At 37.6% G+C, this 18855-nt stretch overlaps 1 protein-coding gene across 1 annotated transcript in view; it reads left to right on the forward strand.

Moving 5' to 3' along the window:
- The window catches only part of ENTHD1 (ENTH domain containing 1), a 183672-nt gene that overhangs the window by 64835 nt on the left and 99982 nt on the right, over window positions 1-18855 (forward strand). Inside the window, exon 6 of the mRNA XM_053662245.1 lies at window positions 5656-6150. Coding sequence (XP_053518220.1) covers window positions 5802-6150 — 349 coding nt within the window. The 5' untranslated portion in view covers window positions 5656-5801. The remainder of the gene's footprint in view (window positions 1-5655; window positions 6151-18855) is intronic.

Genomic DNA, 18855 nt, shown 5'->3' on the forward strand with positions numbered 1-18855 from the left:
ATTAAAGTAATGAGATGAGGTATGCGAATGTGGGCACGCTGCGAGCATTCAGTAAAGAGCAGCCAGTTACTAACGAGAGTGGTGACTGTGTCTTGTGCACCTGTTTCTCCATTTCCTAGAAGGGGGCCTGTCCGTGGGAAACTCTGGGAAACTCCTAATTGGATTGGTTAATGAACACCCAGGAGGGGCTCAGGCAAGCTGGCGTCTCTGCCTCTTGCAGCGCTCTCTCCATCAGAACAGTTTCATCTCCTGATGTCATGGCGTGCTCTGTGATCGTCCTCCCGTGACGATCTCGGTCAGACCTTATTTCCTCCTGGGCTGAGCTCATGTCTACAGGCAGAACGTGTCCAAACACAAGAGCTCTTTTCTCCTTGTTATTGCAGAGCCCCGAATTCTCTTTCTACAGATGCTTCTTGGCACGCAACCTCCTAGGTGCTGCTGGTTGTCATTTCCTTAGGTCTCTGGTAAAAGTCATTTCAGCTTCTTTAATTCCTTATTCTCAATTCTAATACACAGAAAGTTTTAAAAACCAGTTTCCTCCCATAACTTGTGGAAAGACCTGGATTGAAACAAGCCATTTGTCTTCATGTATTTCATATACTTACAGGTTTTTGCCTCTGTCATGTCAATGCGTTTGATTGTTCAGAGTGGCCCCACACCTCACTGTGGGTGTCATGTAATATACGTTATAGACATGGCATTATCCTTCAAAAGTAAAAAGTAAAATAAAAAATAAATGAGTTTGAATTCTACAAGTCAGCTAGCCTCAAAGAATTTGGTTAAGGAATTGTGCACCAATAGTTTACTGTCAGTTGATAACCCAAATGATCTCCTGTTATGATTCAGGAAAAGCTGTGGGAGCAAACAGCCTTTGGCAAAGCATTGTGGAAGCTGGATAAACCTAAAAAGAAAACAGAGACTTTCACTACCTCATCATTTGCTTATTTTGGAATTATTTAAGGGGAAAAGCTCCTTAATGATGTGTTTTTAATATAAGGATTTTATTATATGTTTCCTGTATCTCTTACAAAACTGTATGTTCAAGAAATATTGATGGACTGATTTACAAATACTTGCTCAATACTCTAGAATTTTACCTGACAATTACAAGAGCTGGAATACACACACACAAATACATACATAAAATTTTATTTATTTACTTTTAAAGAGAGGGAAAAGGAGGGAGAAAGAGAGGGAGAAAAATATTGATGTGTCAGGGAAACATCAATCAGTTGCCTCTTGTGTGTTTCTACCCTGGAGGGGGACCTGGCCCACACGGAGGCATGTGCCATGACCAGGAACCAGCAGCCCTTCAGTTTGTGGGATGACACCCAACCCACTGAGCCACACCAGTCAAAGCATGATTATATTTTTTTAATGTTATATTTATTCTAAAGACGTAGCATCCATACAGGTTTATCCCCAAGCAGAATCATTAAACCATTTGGCCATTCACCCAACACCTGTTTCTTGAGTGCCTACTGTGTGCTAGGTACATGTTAGTCAATAGGATTACACTAGTAAATAAGATGGTCAAAGTCCCCGCTCTCAAGAACTAGCCTGGTGGTGGAGAAAGCCAAAGACCAAATGACAAATATATATGTACAGATCATGATAAGTCTATGAAGGAAGTACGGCAGGTGCTAAAAAGAGTTTGATGGGATGATATAAGTAGTTAGCAAGATCAGTGAAGGCCTCTCAGAGGAGGTGACATAGATTTGGGACATGGAATATCTTCCCTCCATTTCTATACATTGTAGGGAGACTACCCAAATGTGTGAAAATTTACCCTTTAGGGCACTAATTTTGTCTCATCATCATCACAATAACCTCAAGTTTTTGACAGCCTGAGTAAACTGAACGTTTGCATGTAGTCAGGTGTGTAAAACAGAGAGTATACCAACATGTCACTTACAACTACAATTAATTGAACTCATTAGTGTAAAAACATAACAGTGGTAGACTTCCGCCATGATGGAGGCATAGGTGGAGACACTGTGCTTTCTCACATAACCAAGTTTAGAGACAACAAAATATTAGCAAGAGAAAACATAGCCAGAACACAGAAAATTGAAGTTTTCGGAAGTCTGATAACAATGAATGCTTCAGCCTGACCTGTAAGAGGGGCGAAACCAGCAGCTGGCGGAGTGGGGTTGCACAAGAAAACTCAGTCAAATGGACTCAGGCACGCGGATCCCTGGTGTGGGGTTGCAAAGGGCGGATCCAGTGAGCGACCCAGTGAGCAACCAGCAGATCCGGCGAGCAGGTTGACTGTGGTGGTGCATTCCTGTGCAGGTACACCGGCAAGGGAGTGGGCAGTGAGATGGACCGAGTGGGTCCCAGTGAGGGGAGGCAGCTGAGAAGGCCGCCATTTCCGGCTCTGACCCCGCCCACACATACAGCGTCACAACCTAGCAACCCCGCCCTGGAGGCCCCGCCCCGCCCTGCCCCTAAGGCTCCGCTCCTCATAGGTAACAGGCGCAAACAGAGCAAAACATTATGGCTCAAGAAGAACTCAAAGCCCCAGAGCCCATAGCTCTAAGCAACAAAGAAATAGCCAAACTTTCAGATGCACAGTTCAAAACACTGGTGATCAGGATGCTCACAGAACTGGTTGATTTTAGTCACAAATTAGAGGAACGTGTGAAGGCTAAACTAATTGAAATGAAGAGAATTGCACAGGAAACCAATAGCGATGAAAAGGAAACTGGGACTCAAATCAAGGGAGTGAACCAGAAGGAAGGAAAAAATGACCAAACAGGAAAATATGAAGAAACAAGAATTCAAAAAAAAAAAAATGAGGGGAGACTTAAGAACCTCCAGGACATCTTTAAATGCTCCAACATCCGTATTATAGGGGTAGCAGAAGGGGGAAAGGAACAGCCGCCAGTGGAAAACTTATTTGAACAAATAATAAAGGAGAATTTCCCCAATCTGGCAAAGGAAATAGACTTCCAGGAAATCCAGGAATCTCAGAGAGTCCCAAAGAAGTTGGACCCAAGAAGGAATACACCAAGGCACATCATAATTACATTAGCCAAGATTAAAATGAAAGAGAGAATTCTAGAAACAGCAAGAGGTAAGGGGACAGTCACCTACAAAGGAGTGCCCATCAGACTGTCAGTGGGTTTCTCAAAAGAGACCTTACAGGCAAGAAGGGGCTGGAAAGAAGTATTCCAAGTCATGAAATCCAAAGACCTACATCCAAGATTGCTCTATCCAGCAAAGCTTTCATTTAGAATGGAAGGACAGATAAAGTGCTTCTCAGATAAGATCAAATTCAAGGAGTTCATCATCACCAAGCCCTTATTATATGAAATGTTAAAGGGATTTACCTAAGAAAAAGAAGATAAAAAATATGAACAGTGAAAGGATAGCAAACTCACAGTTAGTAACAACCACACCTAAAACAAAAGCAAACTAAAAGGACAGCTAGATCAGGAGCAGAACCATAGAAATGAAGATCTCATGGAGGGTTAGCAACAGGGGAGTGGGAGAAGGAGAAGGGGGGAGAAGGTACAGAAAATAAGTAGCATAGACAGTAGGTAGAAAATAGATAGGGGGAAGGCAAGAATAGTATGGGAAATATAGAATCCAAAGAACTTGACACACATGGTCATAAACTAAAGGGGGGGAATGGAAGGGGTGAGGGGGTGCAGGGTGGAGGTTAATGAAGGGGGGATAGAACAACTGTAATGGCATAATCAATAAAATAAAAATTAAAAAAAACCATAACAGTAGTAGAATTGTGTCTTGCATATTCTATATTAATGTCACAAAGTGCCATAATTAGTAAATGATACTAATTCAATCAGATTTTTTTCTTTTTGGTTTTCTAATGGTTAGAAATGTATTTATTTTGGAATGGTGTCAGCAACATCCATCTGAAACTACTCTATTGGACCGACGGCTATTATTTAGCTTTCTAGGGAAGAATAAATAAATTTAAAAATGCAGGTTGGAGAGAACAGAAAGACCTAAAAATTAGGGTTTTGTCCCACTAAAATGTAGATAGGTAGCTATCCAAAAAAGAAAAAAAATGGGTTTTAGTGACTTGTTCAATTACAGCAAGTTATGATTCTGATAGACTGTTTTTGTAATAGACTTGTGAGAAAGCAGATCAATATTTGTTGCTCTGAGCCAGTGTCACAGTGTAGCTCTGCTCTGAGTAAGTTTGATAGACAGAGAAGGACAAGAGAAAAGGAAAACCCTTGTGACTGAAAATTTTAATAGCGTATTGAAACACACTATAAATTGAGTTTTTGTTGCAGTGGTGAGTCAGATAAGAATGCTTGTACTTGCAGTGCAAACAAGAGTAAATCAGAAAAATTTGAAAATGTGCAACTTCTTTTTCCTTCCCAGGGTTGATGCTAGTCTCTTTCTGAGAAATTCTAATTAAATTGATAGATTTTCTGTCCTGTTTATTTGAGGATGCGTGGTACTTAAAAAAAAGTTAATTATCTTCTCTTATTTTTTAAGAAAGACATGATAGTTCATTTAGGATGCTTTTGAAAATTTATGTCTTCCTTTAATACGCAGAAATTAATTAAGGCTGAGCTGGAAGTTGAAAAGGTCAAAGAAGAGAAGCAAAACAAAACTAAAAATGAATTTATTTGTTATGAATTTTAACCATTTTATTTCATATGTGTACAGTTTCTCTAGCAAAAACTGATTCTAGATTGTAGAGTCTTTGTTGGGACTAGATACTGCTCACAGGGCTTGAAATCAGGTGGTTGCACACTATTTTGATGGTCATCAGTGCTGAGTCTCTAGGGAAATTGCAAATTAATGGATTCACCTTAATGGAAAATAATGAAAAAGAAGAAAGGAAATAAATAGTTTCATACAAACTTATAAATTGATCGTTCACAAGCATCATTTAAAGTTTTGGGGCTGCATACCCCTTTTCAGTTTTCAGGTATTTTTGCAGAGACTGCTGATCACTCCAGATTTTAGGAAAATTCTGAGACTGTTTGAATCATACTATCGGTACTGTTTAATTCTAAACTCAGACTTTCTTCTCTAAATTTGAGTAAAGAACGTAATTTGACCTCTTCCTTGAACTTACTAGTTTTGCCAGGACTAAAATATTGGTCTAGGGTACCATGAGTCCAATGTGGAGCCAACTGAGGGGCAATGACTTTTTTGATCAACGAGAAAGCAGACCATGTTTAGTTTCTGATTCTAATAACTTGTAGTTCTAAAAAGAATGTGACCATAGGGTTACTTGGTGACTCTAAGATTCCACTTTCACCATCTGAATTATTTTTAGAACTTAATATTTTTATACATGACAGCAAATCCTAGGCATGAGATGTTCAGAGCTCAAGTTCTATTTGCTTATGCTAAATTGTCCACTGCCCATGAAATGCTTTATAATGATTTTATTTCTGGCCAAAGAGAATGAATGATATTTTCTGCAGGAACCTTTAAGACTAGAAAGGCCACTTATATTTCTCTAAATGAAGTAGGCCAATCCATTATGAGAGATTTTCTCATAATGATCCTGGGAACTATTCCATGGTACCTTCAATTCTGGCTGATGTAAGTGAGGGGCTGATTTAGAAACTGAAGCTAGATTTTTCAAACTGACTTGGTGTTCTGTAGACATTTAAAAAAATTAACTTACATTTCTTTGTGTGTTTTCCTTTGCAGGAAATTGATGCCTTGTCAAGATGATGATTAATCATTTGTATTCGGGAGCAGCAGATATGGGGATCAACCACCTACCATGGGTTTTATGAACAAACTCCTATTCTATTGCTCACATCCCCTATCCTACCTTCAAACTTGTCTTACCTATGGCATTCAAGAGACAAGTGAAAAACTTCGTGAAAAATTACTCAGACGCTGAAATAAAAGTCAGGGAAGCAACTTCTAATGATCCTTGGGGTCCTTCTAGCTCTCTGATGTTAGCTATCAGTGACCTGACTTTCAACACAGTTTCTCTCTCAGAGATTATGAATATGCTATGGCAGAGACTAAATGACCATGGGAAGAACTGGCGCCACGTGTATAAATCCCTCACGCTATTGGATTATCTCATCAAGAATGGATCAAAGGAAGTTATTCAGTTTTGCATAGAGGGGTTCTATAACCTTAAAATGCTAAAAGATTTTCAACACATAGATGAAGCCGGAAAAGACCAAGGTAACAGTTAAAGAGGTTTCTACAGTGTGCCAATAAAGATTAGGAGTTTGGAAGGAAATCATTTAAAACCAGAAGACAGGGGAAAAGTTGTTCTTAAATGTATTAGCTACATTTCCTCTGGGGTAGCTGTGGTTTCCAGTTTAATCCCTTGTATTAACTCTTGAGAGCCTTAGAGATCAATCTTTTTTTTTTTTTCTAAAGGATATATGAAATCAGCACTTAGGTTCATGATAAAATGATACCTCCCAGGAAGTAAGCAAAGTGAATAAAACAGGAAGCACGGCAAATTGGTACAATAATGTCACTGTAACTCATAATTACAATTCAGTTGGAATGTAGGCATAAATGTAAGGAAGTTTCCAAAGACTGGAACCTTCAAAGACTAGCTAGATTCAAGTGGTTTTATGAATACAAAAAATTAGGTCATAAAATATTTTTGTGGGGGCTGGAGGAGGAGGAGGTGAAGTAGGGGAAGGGTGATAGAATACTGAGCTGAGATGATTCGGTAGTGCCTGATTTCCTACAATGGTAAAAGAATCAGCACTTCCCATCTGATGTAAAATTATCATTTGTGTTTAAAGTGAAGAGCCTCATGAATCATGAGATAAAATTCAGTGCAATGTCTGTGTTAAGTATACATTTTTTAAATAGACTTTTTAAGAGCAGTTACAGATTTACAGAAAGATTATGCAGAGTGCACATTCTTATGTACCCTTCCCTACCCTCACGTGGTTTCTCCTATTAAACATCTTGCATCAATGTGGTACATTTGTTAGAATTGATGAACCAATATTCATACGATTATTAACTAAAGTCCTTAGTTTACATCAAGGTTCACCCTGTTCTACATTTCTGTGGGTTCGAAAATGTATAATGTTGTGTCTTTACCATTCCATTATCATGCAGAATAGTTTTTCAACCTGGAAAGTGCCCTGTGCTCCACCTATTCATCTCCTCCCCCACCCTCTGCAGCCCTTGACAACCAGTGATCTTTTTACTGTTTCCATAGTTTTTGCCTCTTCCAGAATGTCATATAGTTGGATCATATGGTATGTAGTTTTTCAGACTGGTTTCTTCTACTTAGCAATATGCATTTAAGATTTATCCATATCTTTTTATAGCTTGAGAGACTTCATTTCTCTTTTTTCCCTTCACTTTTTAAAAAATGGTTTTTATTGAGACTATGTCATGTACAGCACCATGTAATTCACCCTTTTAAAGTGTACAATTCTATGGCTTTGGTATATTATTAGTTTTTAGAACTTGAGATATATACATAACATAAATTTACCATTTTAAATGTACAGTTCAGGGACATTAATTACATCCACAATGCTGCATAACCATCTCCACTGTTTTCAAAACTTTTTTTATCACCCCAAAAAGAAACTCTGTAACCATTAAGCATAATTCCCCTGCTAACTCTAATCTAGTGTGTGTGTATGTAAATTTGCCTATTCTGAGTATACCTCATATAAGTGTAATCATACAGTAGTTTCCTTTAAATGTCTGACTTAATATAATATTCTCAAAGTTCATCCACATTGTAAGATGTAGCAGAATTTTATTCCTTTTTTTTATAGCTGAAGATAATACTCCATTGTATGTGCATACCACATTTTGTTTATTCTTTTGCTGGTGGATTCTTAGGTTGCTTCCACTTTTTGGCTGTATGAATACTGCAATTAGTGTACAAGTATCATTTTGAGTCCTAGCCTGCAATTCTTTTGGGTGTATACTTAGAAATGGAATTCCTGGATCATATGACAAGTCAATATTTTAGCTTTTTGAGGAAGTGCTAAACTGTTTTCCTTAGCCGCTGCACCATTTTCCACTTCCACCAGCAATGTAAGACAGTTCCTATTTCTCCATATCTTTGCCAACACTTGTTATTGTCCATCTTTTTTATTATAGTCTTCCTGCTTGGTGGATGTAAAATAGTATCTCATTGTTGAGCATCTTTTCATGTTCTTGTTAGCCAAGTATATCTTTGGAGAAATGTGTGTTTAAACCCTTTGTCCATTTTTAACTAGGTCATTGTTTTTATTGTTGGCTTTTCATAGTTTACATATTCTGGATACAGGAGCCCTATCAGATAGATGATTTGCAAATATCTTCGCCTATTCTCTAGGTCATCTTTTTATTTTCTTGATTAAATTTTGATGAACTCCAATTTATCCATTTTCCCTTTGATTGCTTGTGCCTTACATATCATATGTACATTGCCTAATCTAGGGTCACAAAGATTTATACCTATGTTTTCCTCTAAGAGTTTAATCATTTAAGTTTCTCCATTTAGATCTTGGATTCATTTTAAGTTCATTTTTACATATGGTGTGAGGTGGAGGTCTAACCTTATTCTTTTGCATGTGAACATCCTGTTGTCCCATTACAATTTGTTGGAAAGACTATTTTTTCTCCATTGAGTTAGATTGGCTCCTTTATAAAAATCAATTGACCATAGATGTATTGGTTTATTTCTGTACTCTCAATTCTGTTCCATTTATCTATATTTCTATCATTATACCAGTGCTGCATTGTTTTGATTACTATAGCTTTGTAGTAGGCTTTTGAAATAAAGGGGTGTGAGTCCTCCAGCTTTGTCCTTTTCAATATTATTTCGGCTATTCTAGGTCCCTTGCATTTCCATATCAAGTTTCACATCAGCTTGTCAACATATACAAAAAGGCAGCTAGAATTTTGATTGAGATTGCATTGAGTCTATAGATCAATTTTGGGAGTACTGCCATCTTCACAACATCAATTCCTCCAATCTATGAACACAAAATGGCTTTCCTTTTATTTAGGTTTTCTTTCATTTTTTCACAAATGTTTTGTGGTTTTATTTTTTTAATATATTTTATTGATTATGCCATTACACTTGTTCTATTTCCCCCTTCATTCCCCTCCACCCTGCACACCCCCTCCCCCACCATTCCCCTCTTTAGTTTATGACCACATGTCTCAAGTTCTTTAGATTCTATATTTCCCCTACTATTCTTGCTCTCCCCCCTATTTATTTTCTACCTACCGTCTATGCTACTTATTTTCTGTACCTTCTCCCCCTTCTCCTCCTCCCACTCCCCTGTTGCTAACCCTCCATGAGATCTTCATTTCTATGGTTCTGCTCCTGATCTAGCTGTCCTCTTAGTTTGCTTTGGTTTTAGGTGTGGTTGTTAGTAACTGTGAGTTTGCTGTCCTTTCACTGTTCATATTTTTTATCTTCTTTTTCTTAGGTAAATCCCTTTAACATTTCATATAATAAGGGCTTGGTGATGATGAACTCCTTGAATTTGACCTTATCTGAGAAGCACTTTATCTGTCCTTCCATTCTAAATGAAAGCTTTGCTGGATAGATCAATCTTGGATGTAGGTCTTTGGATTTCATGACTTGGAATACTTCTTTCCAGCCCCTTCTTGCTTGTAAGGTCTCTTTTGAGAAACCCACTGACAGTCTGATGGGCACTCCTCTGTAGGTGACTGTCCCCTTACCTCTTGCTGCTTCTAGAATTCTCTCCTTCATTTTAATCTTGGCTAATGTAATTATGATGTGCCTTGGTGTATTCCTTCTTGGGTCCAATTTCTTTGGGACTCTCTGAGCTTCCTGGATTTCTTGGAATTTTGTTAAATTTATTCCTATAATTCATTCTCTTTAATGGAATTATTTTTCTAATTTAATTTTTAGATCATTTAGTGCTAATGTATAGAAATACAACTGATCAACTGATTTTTGTGTATTCCTCTTGTATCCTACTGTTTTGATGAGCTCGTTTATTAGCTATAATTGTTTGTTTTGATAGATTCCTTAGGATTTCCTACATACAACATTATATCATCTACAAATAAAATGGTATTATTTCTTCCTTCCCAATCTGGATGCCTCTTATTTCTTTTTCTCCCTATTTACCCTGGCTGAAATCTTCTGTACAGTGTTGAATAGAAGCAGTAACAGCAGATATACTTGTATTGTTCCCAATATTAAGAAGAAAACTTCCAGACTTCCATCCAAGATGGAGGTGTAGGTAGACACACTGTGCCTCCTCACACAACCAAAAGAAGGACAACAACATAAAAACAAAAAACAACCAGAACTGACAGAAAACCAAAGTGTATGGAAGTCCAACAACTAAGCAGTTAAAGAAGAAACCTCCATCCAGACCAGTAGGAGGGGCAGAGACAGGCAGCCAGGTGGAGAGAACTTGTGGCAAAACTGGTGGTGGAGGACTGGAATGGGTAAGGTGGCGGATGGCAGACCCAGCAAAGCAGTGGATTGTGGAATGGGACAGGCAAGGCTGCAGCTGGTGGACCTGCAAGGTGGCGGCTAGTGGACCGGGCAGTTCCACATTGACATGCAGATAAACTGGGAGGAACACCTGGGGAGCGAGACAGGCCAGGCTACCTGGGGTCCCGGCCCATCAAAATAAAGCCTCAAACACTGATTGAAAACACCTGTGGGGGTTGAGGCAGCAGTGGGAGAAACTCCCAACCTCGCAGGAGAGTTCATTGGAGAAACCCACAGGGTCCTAGAACATACACAAGCCAACCCACCTGGGAATCAGCACCAGAAGGGCTCACTTTGCTTGTGGGTAGCAGAGAAAGTGACTGAAATCTGGCAAAGAGCTCAGCAAATGGCACTGTTCCCTCTCGCACCCCTGGCCCACATACAGCATCACAACACAGTGACCTGGGTTGCCCCACCCTGGTAAACACCTAAGGCTCTGCCCCTTATATATAGCAGGTGCACTGAGACAAAAAAAAAATGGCCCAACTGAAAGAACATATCAAAGCTCCAGAAAAAATACAACTAAGCGATGAAGAGATAGTCAACCTATCAGATGCACAGTTCAAAACACTGGTAATCTGGATGCTTGCAGAACTGGTTGAATTTGGTTGCAAATTAGATGAAAAAATGAAAGCAATGCTAAGTGAAGCAAAGGAAAATGTACAGGGAACCAATAAAGATGAGAAGGAAACTGAGACTCAAATCAATGGAGTAGACCAGAAGAAAGAAACATTCGACCAGAAAAGAATGAAGAAACAAAAATTCAAAAAAATTAGGAGAGGCTGAGGAACCTCCAGGACATCTTTAAATGTTCCAGCATCCAAATTATAGGGGTGTCAGAAGGAGAAGAGGAAGAGCAACAGGTGGAAAATTTATTTGAACAAATAATGAAGGAGAACTTCCCCAATCTGGTGAGGGAAATAGACTTCCAAGAAGTCCAGGAAGCTCAGAGAGTCCCAAAGAAGTTGGACCCAAGGAGGAACACACCAACGCACATCATAATTACATTACCCAAGATTAAAATTAAGAAGACAATCTTAGAAGCAGCAAGAGAAAAGACAATCACCTACAAAGGAGTTCCTATAAGGCTATCAGCTGATTTCTCAAAAGAAACCTTACAGGCAAGAAGGGGCTGGAGAGAAGTATTCCAAGTCATGAAAGGCAAGGACCCACATCCAAGATGACTCTATCCAGCAAAGCTATCATTTAGAATGGGAGGGCAGATAAAGTGCTTCCTAGATAAGGTCAGGTTAAAGGAGTTTATCATCACCATGTCTTTATTTTATAAAATGTTAAAGGGATTTATCTAAGAAAAAGAAGATAAAAAATATGAACAGTAAAAAGGCAGCAAACTCACAATTATTAACAACCACACCTAAAACAAAAACAAAAGCAAACTAAGCAAACAACTAGAACAGGAACAGAACCACAGAAATGGAGATCACATGGAGGGTTATCAACAGGGGAGTGGGAGGGGGAGATGGGGGAAAAGGTACAGAGAATAAGTAGCATAGACAGTAGGTAGAAAATAGACAGGGAGGTTAAGAATAGTACAGGAAATGTAGAAGCCAAAGAACTTATATGTATGACCCATGGACATGAACTGAAAGGGGGGAATGCAGGTGGAAGGGGATGTGCAGGGTGGAGGGAAATAAGGGGAGAATGGGACAACTGTAATAGCATAATCAATAAAATATATTTTTAAAAAAGGAAACTTTCAGTCTTTTGCCATTAAGTATGCTGTTAGGTGTGGGTTTTTCATACATGCTCTTCATTAGATTGAAAAGTTTTCTGCTATTCCTAGTTTGTTGAATTTTTTTTTTTAATCAGAAGGGGTGTTGACTTTTTTCAAGCACTTTTCTGTATCTATTTAAATGAGTATGTGTTCCCTCCCTTTATTCTATTAATATTATGTTTTACATTGGTTGCTTTCCATATGTGAAAATTGCATTCTTAGCATACATCTCAGCCTCTCTATTTTTTACTATTTTTTTTAGGTTGGATTTGAGGCTTAATTATGAAATTGAGAAAAATCTTCTTGGGTTTTGATCATGTTGTGTTTCTTAATCCAGAAATTGTAAAAGCATCAACTTACATAAGATCCAATTCTTAAAAAATTAAAATACTAATTTAAATTTTGTTTTCCCAAGAGTTAAGTTTTTAAAAGACATAATTTTTGAATAGTGAATGCAAGATAATCATCCTCGTATTTTACAGAACAGCTATTTTGTCACTGTATAAACACTATGATGATTTTTTTCAGTGGAAAAGAGGGTATTGGCCCCTATTCTAAAGAGTTTATGACCTAAACTCTTAAAACAGATAAACGTAGTTATAAATATATAGACAAACCTATTTATGCATGTATATCTTTCATATGTACAAGGTATGGTATATAGTATATGGATATATTTAAATCCATTGTCATAAATGTCTTTCAGATTTAGTAACTGTTGAGCTTAGAATCAAAGAAGCAAGCATGAGTATATTATGTTGGACTTCATAAATACCCTTGTGATTTGTTAGCACCGAGAATAAGAAAAATGCAAGTTAGAACTGAATTTTCAACAGAAACATAGTATATTCATTTGTTGATCATAGAAGATAACTTAGTTATTAATTACACTGGTGCACATTCATTTATTTAATAAATATAAAGGAAAATGATTCCATTGGGGGAAATATTACTTATTTCATCTTTATTTTTTACATATTTCTCTTTTTGTGTTTGTTTCCTACGAGTGTAACATGTTAAAGTAGTAGATCTTGACATTACTTAATTTATACATAAATGAGTGTATATATATTGGGGGTGGACACATGCACAAACATTTGTTACTGAGGGGTGTGCAGTCAAAATAATTTGGAAACCACCAGTTCTCAGGAAAAAGTCAGGTCCCTTAGCATGTTCCCTGTGTACCTTTCTACTCTTTTAAAAATATATAATTTAAAAATTTTTTCAATTATAGTTGACATACAATATTATATTTCAGGGGTACAACCCAGTGACTAGACAGTTATATAACTTATGAAGTGATCACTCTGATAAATCTAGTACCCATCTGACACCACACACAGTTATTACAATACTATTATCTATATTCTCTGTGCTATGCTTTACATCCCCACCATTCTGTAACTACCAAGTTGTACTTCTTAATCTCTTCATTTTTTTCACCCAGCCCAGCGCCTCAACCCCCCACCCATTTGATGACCCTCAAAATTTTCTCTGTATTTGTGAGTCTGTTTCTGGTCTGCTTGTTTATTTATTTTGTTTTTCAGATTTCATATTTAAGTACTAAACACTTCAATATGAAATTATAAGGCATTTGTCTTTCTCTGACTTATTTCACTCAGTATAGTACACTGTAGCTCCATTTATGTTTTGCAGATGGCAATATTGTGTTCTTTTTTATGGCTGAGTCATATTTCAACATATATATGCACCACTTTTCTATCCATTCATTTGTTGACAGACACAGGTTGCACCCATATCTTGGCTATCATCAATAATGCTGCAGTGAACATATGGATGCATATGCCTTTTCAATTTAGTTTGAGTTTCTTCAGATATATACCTAGAAGTGAAATTGCTGGGTCCTTCCTCATTTCTTATTATAGCCTTTGTTTTAAAGTCTATTTTGTCTGGTATAAATATTGCTACCCCAGATTTTTGTTTTGTTTCTATTTTCATAGATATCTTTTCCCACCCCTTTACTTTCAGTCTGTATGTGTGTTTTGATCTGAAGTGAGTCTCTTATAGACAGCATATGCAAAGGTCTTGTTTCTTTTATTCATCTATCTACCATATGTCTTCTTATTGGAACATTTAATCCATTTGCATTTAAAGTAATTGTTGGTAGATGTGTATTTCTTGCCATTTTATTGTACATATCATTTATCTTTTTTTCTTTTTCTTCTTAAAGGGGACCCTTTAACACTTCTTGTAATAGTGGTTTGGTGATGATAGACTCCTTTAGCTTTTTCTTGTCTGGGAAGCTCTTTATTTGTCTTTTGATAGGTTTGCTGGGTAATCTTGGTCATTGATCCCTGTTTATCATCCCTTTGAATATTTTGTGCCAATCCACCTGGCATGCAAAATTTCTTTTGAAAAATCAGCTAACAGTTTTATAGGCGCTCCCTTGTAGATAACTAACTGCTTTTCTTTTGCTGCTTTTATGATTCTCTTTGACTTTAAGCTTTGGCATTTTAATTATGATGTGTCTTAGTGTGGTCCTCTTTTGGTTCATCTAGTTTGAGACTCTCTGCACTTCCTAGACTTGTTTGTCTATTTCCTTCACCAGTTTAGGAAACTTTTTCGTCATTATTTTTTCAAATAGGTTTTTTTAAATTGAATAAATTGGGTGACATTATTTAATAAAATCACACAAATTTCAGATGAACAAAGGACCTGCATAGACCTTTCTCCAAAGAGGACATACAGATGGCCAATAGACATATGAAAAAGTCACTAATCATCAGAGTAAAGAAAATTAAAACTACAGTGAGATATTACCTCACACCTGTCAGGATGGCTGGCATCAATAAATCAACAAATAAGTGTTGGTGAGGATGTGGGAGAAAGGGAACGCTCCTGCACTGTTGGTAGGAGTGCAGACTGGTGCAACCACTGTGGAAAGAGTATGGAGTTACCTCAACAAATTAAAAGTGCAGCTGCCTTATGACTCAGCAATTCCACTTCTGGGAATATATTGAAAGAAATCTGAAACACTTAGTTTGAAAGAATATATATACCCCTATGTTTGCCAAAGCTTGAATGTCTTGGAGTAAGAACTAAGCCTTTTAAGTCACAGTTAAGAGGTGTGAATTGAAATGTAAAAGGCAGAGACTCTGGAAGACATAAGACATTTATTTTTATTTACACTAGTTTATAAATTATTAAAATCTTTTTTTGAGGGAGAGGTTGTTTATTGAATTCAGGTTCTCATAGAAGGGGAGAAGACACCAGGTACTTGAGTCCTGAAAGGGTTTAAGGAAAGAGAGAGTCCGAGAAAATAGCAGAAAAGAGGGATTTTCCTTTTGAAGGTGGCTGTAATGAATTGAAATTGAATAGAGCCAAAATATCTGAAAAGAGTTAAGTTCAAAAAAGAAAATATTTTAAATGTAAAAAAATTACTTTAGATGTTGGTTAGCCATATTAAGTCCCTAAAAGCCAAAAAACTAAAATTTGGGGTGTGACTTCTTGTTCAGAAGGGACTGCATGTGCATGGTGTCAGACAAATAGTTCCTAGTTGGTATGATGTGGTGGGTCAGCACTGTGGGGAAAAAATCTAGCTTCTAAGTGCATCAGACAATTTTTTTCTAGAGCTGTCAGAGCAATCACCAAAATTCTGTAAGCATCGAGCCCATCTGAAAGGTGGTGGTGGATTAATTAAGCAATATAGGTGTGCTGACAGAGAGGTGGCTTAATTAACGACAAAAACCTGCTAAATTCTTTTATAGCTTACGTAAACAAGTGTGATCTCCTGTGTCAGACATTTGTATAGTCTTTATGAACAAATGAATTTATTTTAACAAACTTTCATTATAGGCTTTGGGTCATAAGCCTGTTCTGTTTTTGTTAAAAATTATATTATTGTGAGTTTAAACAAAACCTTTTTGCTTAAAACAGTTAAATATTTTGGATCGACTTTTGCTCCTTTTCAACAGACATAGCCATAATGATATTCATAGCAAGAAGCAAACCATCACTTTTTAAAACTTAAATGTGTCTGTCCAGCCAGCCTTCCCACAGTAGTCTTTATTTCTTTATTTTTTATTATTTTATTTTATTATTTTAAGTATACTTTATTGATTATGCTATTACAGTTGTTGCATTCTCTCTCCCCTCCTTAGTTCATGTCCACTGGTTGTACACATAAGTTCCCTGGCTTCTCTACTTCCTACACCACTCCCAATCTCCCCCTGTCCATTCTGTACCCACCGGCCATGCTTCTTATTCCCTGTACCTTTTCCCTCGTTCTCCCCTTTCCCCTCCTCACTGGTAACCCTCAATGTGATCTCCTACTCTTCAACTCAACTCCTATTCTAATTGTTTGCTTAGTATGTTTTTGTTTCTGTTTCCTAGGTTCAGTTGTTGATAGTTTTGAGTTTGTTGTCATTTTGCTATTGTATATTTGATCATCTTTTTCTTAGTAAGTCCCTTTAACACATCATGTAATAATGGCTTGGTGATGATAAACTCCTTTAACCTGACCTTATCTGGGAAGCACTTTATCTGCCCTCCCATTCTAAATGATAGCTTTGCTGGATAGAGTCATCTTGGATGTGGGTCCTTGCCTTTCATGACTTGGAATACTTCTTTCCAGCCCCTTCTTGCCTGTAAGGTTTCTTTTGAGAAATCAGCTCATAGCCTTATGGGAACTCCTTTGTAGGTAACTGTCCTTTTCTATTACTGCTTTTAAGATTCTCTATCTTTAATCATGGGAAATTTAATTATGATGTATTTTGGTGTGTCCCTCCAGGATCCAATTTCTTTGGAACTCTCTGAGCTTCCTGGATTTGCTTGTCTGTTTCCTCTGCCAGATTGGGTTAGTTTTATTTCATTATTTTTTCAAATAGGCTTTCAATTTCTTGCTCTTCTTCTGGCACCCCTATGACTCAGACGTTGGGACATTTAAAATTGTCCTGGAGGTTCCTAAGCCTCTTCTCATTGTTTTTGAATTTTTGTTTCTTCATTCTGTTCTGACTAAATGTTTATTTCTTCATTCTGCCCCAAATTATTGATTTGAGTCCCATTTTCCTTCCCTTCATTGTTGGTTCCCTGTATATTTTCCTTTATTTCACTTTTCATAGCCTTCATTTCTTCCTCTATTTTGTGTCTGTACTCAATCATTTCTGTGAGCATCTGATTACTAGTGTTTTGAATTCTGCATCTGATAGATTGGCTATCTCCTTGTCACTTGGTTCTTTTTCTGGAGTTTTGATCTGTTCTTTCATTTGGGCCATATTTCTTTGTCTCAGCATGCCTGTTATACAGTAAAGGGGCAGAGCCTTAGGTATTCACAGGGGCAGAACAACCCACTTAACTGCATTGTGGTGCTTTATGTGGGGGAGGATTAGAGAGGGAGCAATGACCCTTGCTCAGTTCTCGCCCCACTTTCAGTCACTTCCCCCACTACTCACAGGCAAATTGTGCCCTTCTGGTGCTGATTGCCAGGTGGGTGGGCTTGCACACATTCTAGAACCCCATGGGTCTCTCCAATGAACTCTTCTGTGAGGCTGGGAGTTTCTCCCACCACCACAACTTCCGCAGATTTTTACAGACAGAGGTTTTGAGGCTTTAGTTTTCCGCACTGAAACCATGGGTTGCATGGTCTATCTCGCTCAACAGTTGTTCCTCCTGGCTTATCTTCATACAAATTTGGGACCACCTGGTTTGCCAGCCACCACCTCATCCATCTATTACTCCAGCCTCCACCTTGCCACTGGTCCTCTGCCCCCTGGCTGCCTGTCTACCCCTCCTACCAATCTGGATGAATAAATTTCTTCTTTAACTCTTTGGCTGTTGGACTTCCATATAGTTTGATTTTCTGACAGTACTGGTTGTTTTTGTTTTTAAATTTGTTGTTGTCCTTCTTTCGGCTGGGTGAGGAAGCAAAGCATATCTACCTATGCCTCCATTTTGGTTGGAGGTGCCAGTGGTCTTTATTTATTGTACTCATAGGGACAACAGAGCCCAGTGACAAAAAAGGGAGAGTAACCAGTTTAGCACTTCAGTGCTATCTCAAAGTAATAAACTCAAAGTAATTAAAGAATATATTTTGTTATTTTTTTTATATTTTGTTATTTTTAAAGACGCAACCTCTACTTTCTACTTATGAAGCTATGACTTTAGGATTTTCTTACTGATTATAAACCTACTTTCTTCACTTGTAAAATGGGCTTCATAAACTCTGGTTGTTTTGAAGTTTAGAGGTCATGTCTGAAAGGCAGTTAGTAAGGCATCAGCCAATGTTAGCTAATATCATTATTCCTTGACACATTTTTACTTTTATCATTCTTATTTCCTGCAACATATATTCATGTTGAAATAAAGCTCAGTGCCAATGTTCACTAGGACAGTCTTTTTTTCCACTGTTTCTACAGTTCAGCAGTTTCTGCCCACCTGTAATGGTGTGTTCACATGTCCCCTGCAGCACACATCATGAAGCTGTAATGACTTAGTAACATGGTGGTCCCTTCACTGCACTGTGGGTGTTTGCAGGACTGAGATCACTTTATTTGTCTCTCTGTTTTTTCTCTTGGTTTGATGGACGTGTCAAGTAGATGTTTGCTGACTGAATGGCTGGTGGGCTATTGTAGGACCAAAGAATTTGTCTTTATCCTAAATGTTCTTCTGCTTCTCTGTAATGTTTCCAAGTATAGATTTGTTTATCCTGCTTGGTCTTTGGAGATCATTT

This window comes from Artibeus jamaicensis, unplaced genomic scaffold (genome assembly GCF_021234435.1).
Source record: "Artibeus jamaicensis isolate MK-2021 breed Jamaican fruit bat unplaced genomic scaffold, CSHL_Jam_final contig_233, whole genome shotgun sequence".
Taxonomy (NCBI): Eukaryota; Metazoa; Chordata; class Mammalia; order Chiroptera; family Phyllostomidae; genus Artibeus; species Artibeus jamaicensis.